The 7,861-nt window shown below is 41.3% G+C and overlaps 2 protein-coding genes across 4 annotated transcripts in view; both read left to right on the top strand.

Annotated features, from left to right (window-relative positions):
* The window catches only part of cadm2a (cell adhesion molecule 2a), a 1,030,129-nt gene that overhangs the window by 535,893 nt on the left and 486,375 nt on the right, over nt 1-7,861 (top strand). The gene's annotated exons all lie outside the window — the stretch shown is intronic.
* Nucleotides 364-7,332, top strand: mat2aa (methionine adenosyltransferase II, alpha a). The gene is made up of 9 exons (XM_043250645.1): nt 364-613; nt 3,590-3,667; nt 3,766-3,888; nt 4,038-4,150; nt 4,258-4,401; nt 4,518-4,736; nt 4,995-5,177; nt 5,253-5,386; nt 5,574-7,332. The coding sequence occupies exons 1-9, from the start codon at nt 523-525 to the stop codon at nt 5,674-5,676; spliced, it is 1,188 nt and encodes a 395-aa protein (XP_043106580.1). The 5' UTR covers nt 364-522; the 3' UTR covers nt 5,677-7,332.

Genomic DNA, 7,861 nt, shown 5'->3' with positions numbered 1-7,861 from the left:
GCAGCTATCATTAAGCTTTAAACATTAAGTTAGGGAGAAAACATATTTTATATTTTATAAAAAAAAAAATAACCCTGTATGGAGTATTGCTATAGAAATTTGGATTTAAAACACAAACCTATAGAAAGGAAGTGTGAAAACTACCTTGTTCATGGTTTTAAACTTCGGTTTTATCTCTCAATGTGTTACTGTTTTATTTCTAAACGTGTAGGTGTAAAATATTGTATTCAAAGCAGGGGCCCTCTTTGCGTCCTCACCGCCTCACTTCTCAGCGCCGTTTCTGATTGGGGCGTTTCTGGATGGGGGCGCGCCCGAGTGACGTTCCAGTTTGGAATGGAGAGGGAGGGATATAAACTTGAAGACCGGCTGCCGTGATCATTTGAGGTCTGGTTTCCACAGCATCACCTGAAATATCTCTTCAAGACTGACGTTTCAAAAGCAGAGCGATTCTTAAAATAATACGCTACGACCAGCAAGAGAAATAAACTCACCTGTTTCGATAAGCACAACAGTAAATTCAACATGAACGGGCAGATGAACGGTTTTCACAACTCCCTGATTGATGAAGACTGCTTTTTGTTCACGTCGGAGTCTGTCGGTGAAGGACATCCTGGTATGTATCACAGCACGATTACGTTATTAATACGATTTTAGTGCCACAAGGTCGCGCTGAAGGTAAACGCTAACGGGCACGAGATCGCTCAGCTAGCACGTGCTAATAGCTGCTAACTATTTGGGGTTTTTATACATAAACATATATAGAAATATTTTTTTATCATCAAATCGTGTCAAGGGCAGGAAAATGCGTTGTTCGTTAACGTAACTTGTTACGCTGACTTGGGTAAAGTGGGAGGTAACGTTATTTATGTCTTTGGCCACGCGCGGCGGAGTCACCGGATTTGAGGCCCAAAGCTAATCTCGCGATTTTAGGCCATGGGCGCTTTAAGAGCTTATTCATCATTTCATTTTCGTTTTTTGTTTAACACGCCTGATAAACAGAACTAATAGGCACAATATATTGGCTCCTAATAATTTTCATTTGTATTTGAAGGCCGTGCGCGCGCACGGTAGCAATGTTATCAACGGGCGTTCAGAACATGTGTTCATGAGCGGTGCGAAATCGCCGCGCGTGTTGTTGCTCTGCCGGTTTGTCCGGTTGCATATTTTACGCGTCAAGAGTCTTTAACTGGTTCTAGTACAAAAAATTCAATGATCGTTTCCCCCTCATTGCTTTTATCGTTAGTCTTTATTCAGTGGCCTTTGAGATCAGCGAATGTTAATGCATGTCATTAATGTACGTCGTCATGCTTGTGACGGCGTCGAAAAATGTTTGTCTGTCTTTTATTATCTCCGTAAGAGATCGTTTTTTTTTCAGGTCGTCCCTGGGCTGCGACACCCCTACACGTGGTGTAAACTTTCGTTCTCGCTTAAGTGGCGGCGAGTATTGCGTCAGCGTACCTCTTAGGCCTGAAATATACAATGCATGAATTCAAACACCTCTGACTAGACGTTTTAAGCGTCGCCGCGTTTTAGGGGTGTTCACAACGAACTTGGGGTTTAGTGCAGTTTGTATGTATATGTATGTACGTAAAATTACGTCTTTGACCATTGCGGCGCGCCTCTGTCAATGCATTTGATGCAGTACGTAAAATGAGGACGCAGTATTTATAAAACTGGGTGCAAACGTCCACATGACATAACGCCTCTGGATTCGCTTTTATTTGTATTGTCGTAATTATAGGGCTACATAAACGGTTGTCAGATTGGGGGGGGAGGAATAAGAACATGATAAAGAACTGTAAATACAGGCATATACCAAGAATAACGTTTGAGTCAACTTGTTGTTGTTTAAAACCAGTAGTCTAACTTTTCCAATAGTTATTACCACACAGGTCAAAGAACACACTGGGCATTGCAGACAATGCATGATGTGGATTTTGTTTGCTACACACACCTATGGATAAGTTGTTTTTTTTAAAATGATTATAGATCAGTAGATTATAGCATGAAAAGATATGTGCTCACGTTTTGAATGTCAAGCCATTTTGTTTCTCAAGCCTATGATGTGTTCAGGTCAGGTCAGATTTACCAAAAGTTGCCGTGGTAATATTTTCCCCTTAGGGACTTTTTAAATTCTTAAGTTATAGGCCGTAAAAACCAACCGTACTAGCTGAATCACAACATGACAAAAAAACCTTGATTTAATGATTTGATTTCATTTTTGTGGAAGTTGGACAAAAAGGCTGGGTTAACTACAAGAGACATATACTGTAGTATTTACACAATCATACGTTATATTTATAGTTTTGTTTTTTTTTTTTTTACATCTATTGTTTATTTATTGCCGCACACTGGTTAATAGAAGTTTCTGTGCAGCATCAGGACATTAACTACCGTGAAGCTCACAGTAGGTCTTTGAATTGTTGTTAAAATAAACTTCATATGGAGAAATGAACATGACTTTCAGATTTCTTGAAGGTCAACATTGAGATGACAAGTTTTTTTTGAAGTTGTAACTAAGATTTCTACAAGGTTGTAGGTGCTTTTTACAAGTATGAGCCTTTTAATTGTGGTGCTTGTGACATGGTGTTTAAGCACCGTTACTGAAAAGAATAACTTTTAATTGGGCCTCGTGTGTTTTCTATGTTATTCTTCTCCACATTTTGATTGGACAGTTCTGTTAGTACAGTATGAGACATCGATATTCGTTTAGCAGAAAATTAAAACATAGATGGCATCAAATCTAGTGTACGTATACCAAAAGCTTTCATCAGCATTTTAAAACGCTTTCTCTAGACCACTCTATCATGGAGTGACAGCCAAAGAACTTTGAAGTTCAGTGACGTCAAATATTTAGGAAACTGAGGGATGCTGCAGTCACAACACCACAAGGGTGCACTTTGTTGTTCCATGAGATCACATGTTTGTAGTGAGTTGGCCAAGCATTTGTGTCCACATGTAGAGTTTGTGGACTAGTTTTTTTTCATCTGTGGACTGACACCTGTACACGCGGTGTGACCTTTCCCCTCTGGCTCCACTGCCCTCACTACTGCATCAGTGCACTTTCTAATGAGCTCAGCACAGGTCTAAGTTCAGTGCTGATGGTGTGGGGGAGGGTTAGCAGCCCTGCTGCAGCTGATTAGCTTGGCTTACCTCTGCCCTAAATATAGATGGTTACTCCAGGGGCTGCAGTGGAGTGCCAGTTTGGGTATTCCTGCCTCAGCTAGAGGGGGCATGCTGCAGTGAGCTAATATGTCACCTGGAGTATGGAAATATTATATGGAGGCAAACAATTTCTTGATTCCCATTAAGGCGTTTAAGCTCAATCGTGTAACGGCACTGTTTTCATGGAGCTTTCCAGTTTTTTTTACATTTACTAAAATATACAGGTTTATTATAGTAGACACACCAAACATTACAAAAGGGTCAGTTATGTTATAAATGTGTAGTAGGGCTGCACAATGGGTATAAATTATTTAATAAAATTTAATGTGCCTATTAAAAAGGAAAAAAATTCAAATGGATTTCATGGAGGTTTATTCTCTAATTGACTGTTAAAATGGTTACACCTGTCATTTCTCGGTTCCAGATAAGATTTGTGACCAGATTAGTGACGCTGTGTTGGACGCCCACCTCAAACAGGATCCTGATGCCAAAGTAGCGTGTGGTGAGTGTCGAATTATGCTTTCCTGTGCGCTTTTCTCCATGCTTGCAACTTGAATCTTTCTACTGTGTGCTCTAACTTCTATCTATCTGTCCTGGTAGAAACGGTTGCCAAGACTGGAATGATCTTACTGGCCGGTGAGATCACCTCTCGTGCTGTTGTGGACTATCAGAAGGTTGTCAGGGATACCATCAAGCACATTGGATATGATGACTCTTCCAAAGGTATAACAAGACTAAATGTCAGGGGAAAAGGTGCTATTATGTTGCCATAATACTCGCTACTTGCTGCATTGCATAATCTGTGGGATTATAATTTTTGTATTAGCTTAAATAATAAATCAGCATTTTATTGTACTTTATTGTACTTTTAGGGTTTGACTACAAGACCTGCAATGTGCTTGTGGCTCTTGAGCAGCAGTCACCTGATATTGCTCAGGGTGTTCACCTTGACCGCAGTGAGGAGGATGTCGGAGCTGGAGACCAAGTAAGATCTTGATATTGCAGCATGTGATTTGGTTTATTAAGAGAATCTAGATCTTATCTTTACTGGATTGAGTATTTTTATTTATTTATTTTTTAAATAATTCTTAGGGTTTGATGTTCGGATATGCCACTGATGAGACCGAGGAGTGTATGCCTCTGACTATTGTTCTGGCCCACAAGCTAAATGCTAAAATGGCCGAACTACGCCGTGACGGCACCCTGTCATGGCTGCGACCTGATTCCAAGACCCAGGTGAAAAAGTTTTCGGAATTCAGCTTTTAAAAAATAGAAAATTCCTCATGGAAAAGTCGTTTAAATTTGTACTATATCACAATGTTTTCACTGTTTATAATCATTTACTTCTGTAGGTTACTGTCCAGTACAGGCAGGACCGTGGGGCCATGATTCCGGTGCGTGTGCACACCATTGTAGTATCTGTTCAGCATGATGAAGGAGTGTGTCTGGATGAGATGCGTGATGCTCTGAAGGAAAAGGTGGTGAAAGCTGTGGTGCCAAGCGTCTACCTAGATGATGACACCATCTATCACCTGCAGCCCAGCGGACGCTTTGTCATTGGAGGCCCACAGGTTTAAACTACAACAATAGCAGTTTTTTTCCCTATGGGCTTGGGAAAGTGGGAATCTTATCTATTTATTTATCTTTTTTTTTTTCTCTTATTAATACTATTTAGGTTTTTAGTCTAAATTTGTCAAAATAGTTAGTTATATTTGAGGGAACTTAAGCGTATTATGAGCTTGTATGTATTGTATTTTTAGTTTGTTTTCCCACTTTAGTTTTCCCAGATGTGGTGGTTAAAATGTTAAGGTTCATGCTGTTTTTGACAGGGAGATGCTGGGTTGACTGGTCGTAAAATTATTGTGGACACTTATGGAGGTTGGGGTGCTCATGGAGGTGGTGCTTTCTCTGGAAAGGATTACACTAAAGTTGACCGTTCAGCTGCCTATGCGGCACGCTGGGTGGCCAAGTCTCTGGTGAAGGCTGATCTTTGCAAGCGTGTCCTGGTGCAGGTGAATATTTGCAGTTTTTCATCATGCAATAGCAAAGGAATAAGAATCCTCATAACTATATACCTGTTTTCTCAGGTGTCTTACGCTATCGGAGTGGCCCACCCTTTGTCCATCTCCATCTTTCACTATGGAACATCCCAGAGGAGCGAGAAGGAGCTGCTGGAGATTGTGAAGAAGAACTTTGACCTCCGCCCGGGCGTCATTGTCAGGTAGGGTGTTCCTTAGGGGCGGCCCAATTGCCACCTCTTGGTTTGATGGTTTCTTAGTCATCTTTTGCTCCCGTGTTTCCTGAGTTTGGTCTTTTGCACCGTTATTGTTAGAGAAGCTGATTGACTTAACTGAACGTCCTTCTTTGTGTGTGGCAATTGTCTTAATCTGTCTCCTGTACAATTCCAGAGAGCTGGACCTGAAGAAGCCCATCTACCAGCGCACCGCCGCCTATGGCCACTTTGGCCGTGAGTCCTTCCCCTGGGAAGTTCCCAAAAAGCTTAAATACTAAATCTGTAACCCCCCTTCCTTTCCGTGGGCAGTAGGTGTACATTACAGAGAAACCTACTCAACCCGCTGGAGGGGGGAGATGTACCAAAACCCTCACTCCTAACCTCACACCCTCTTCCAAAGGTAATTCCCCTCCAATGGCGTTCTACCCGTAAAGCTCTACCTTAAACCCTGTTATTTGCTGTATTGTTTGCAAAATGTGGATGGTGGGTTGTTTTTTTTTTTTTTTTTTTTTGGTTTTGTTCTGTTTGATGCTTTTATGCGCCCTTTTCTCCCCCCATCTCTCTTCGACCCTTCCTTCCTTACCTACTTGCTTGAAAGATCAAGTGATGGCACAAATGGGGGTCAAAGGTTGTTCTGTGATGCTATGCATTGCTGGCTGAAGCACTAAACCCTCAACTTTTTGATTTACCAACTAAGAGAACCAATGCTTACCATATTCTAGGTCCACCACTTTAAGCGTACCATTGCAAATGGGATCAAAACCTCTTGTGAAATGTTGAAAACCTGTATTTAGTTGGATTCTACAAGAATGTGCTTAAGTTACATAGTGCAGGGATTGGATTGCAAAATTTTAAGAGACTTCTTGCACTCGCATGCTGTCGCCCCGGTTCCGTCCCGGTCGCTGCAGGCCACGTTGTTTTTATTTCTGACGTGTTACAGAGAAGTCAGAAGCTGCTACCAACTGGTGGTTCTGTGGGGCCAGTGACGCAACCGTTCCCCTTTGGTCTCGATGGTGATTCCAGATGAAACCTCCTGGTAGCTGTTATGTGATTTTCTACTAGACCACGGTGGAAGCAAAGCACTCCCTCTCTGCGCATGGTGACAGCAGGCGTAGCTACAGAGAAGCCTTGCTCCCTTGCTTGCGCAGAGGGGCTGCCTCCGCCTCTTGAATCGCTCCATACTTGAAAACTCAACCTAATATTTGCTTGGTGATCATTCTTGAGCCTTGGCGTCGGTACAGAAAAGCCAGGGATCTTAAGGTGACTGCCTTTATTACTTTTTGTACATGAAAGGAATCGTGTGTTTTTTTTTTTTTTTTTTTAAATATAAAGAGAATGAATAATACTTGTTTTCATTTCCTTGAACACCGTAGTGGTGGTGTATGTCCCGTGTGCCGGCTCTGTGGCCTTCCCTTGGTGTCCTACAGAAAGCTTTGGGCTCTTGCCATAGGCTGGTGCTGGTAGCTGTGACCATTGTTACTTTATGTGAGTGAAAGGCAGGTAGTTGAGACTGTCCATACGCACTCACGTACACATTTTACGTTCTGGACTCCCAGCGCTCCCCCAGACAGAAGCGAGTCTGGTCGGTGTTGTACAGAGAAACCGGCTTCGTTTACATGCTCTCTCTGTTGGGTGCGTTTGGGTTACGTCTTTTATACAATGCTCATCTTCTGTTTTTATTTCGGATATTTTGTTTTAGTTCCAGAGATTGGTGCATCAGACTGGTTACTGAAAGAGTAGAAGTGCCTTTTTCTATTGTTTCTTTTCCTTTTGTCACTCCTCTTCTTACCTTCCCCCTTTGTTCACCTGCTCTCCTTTCCCTTGAGTTTCCTCGTGATACGTGTGAATCCACAGCGAATTCCCTTCCTTTCAATGATCCGTGATGGTTCTGTCCCTTATAACAGTGAAATTAATAAAAATTCTGATCCTTAAAACTGTTGTGATTTGGTATTTCACATTTCATTTATTCATTATTTCTACAAGATTCATGCCCTCTTTTGAGGTACAAAATAGAGCTTTCGGTGTATGGTATGCCTTACTTTTAAAGATGCTTTAATGGTATACATATTACACTTTAAACAAAACACTCCATTTTAACTTGATTTTTGTATAGCATTATAAATGTATTTGCTGTTATTGATTTGATTTAGGTCCTTGCTGAATAAAAGGTCCTCTTAAAAAAAAAAACTAAACAAAAAAAAAACCCCACCAAACTTCTGAACTCAGAAGTCAGTTTGTGTTGATGAATTCCAATCAATCTTGTATTTTTATTTTTATTTTTTTAATTCCTAATCCATGGGTGAAAAGCCAAGGAATGGTACACAAAATCAGAGCCCATAGATTGGAAATTTGAGGATACAGGGTGCAGTTTTTGGGTGTAATTTGTTAAACCAGGGGAACAGCTTTTCTTCTGCAGGTGACTTCCCTGGCTCTGTACAATAATCAAGAACATCAGCAGGGTAA

This window comes from Puntigrus tetrazona, chromosome 10 (genome assembly GCF_018831695.1).
Source record: "Puntigrus tetrazona isolate hp1 chromosome 10, ASM1883169v1, whole genome shotgun sequence".
Taxonomy (NCBI): Eukaryota; Metazoa; Chordata; class Actinopteri; order Cypriniformes; family Cyprinidae; genus Puntigrus; species Puntigrus tetrazona.
Note: the sequence above shows the minus strand (reverse complement) of the source record. Positions and strands in the feature narration are given on the sequence as shown.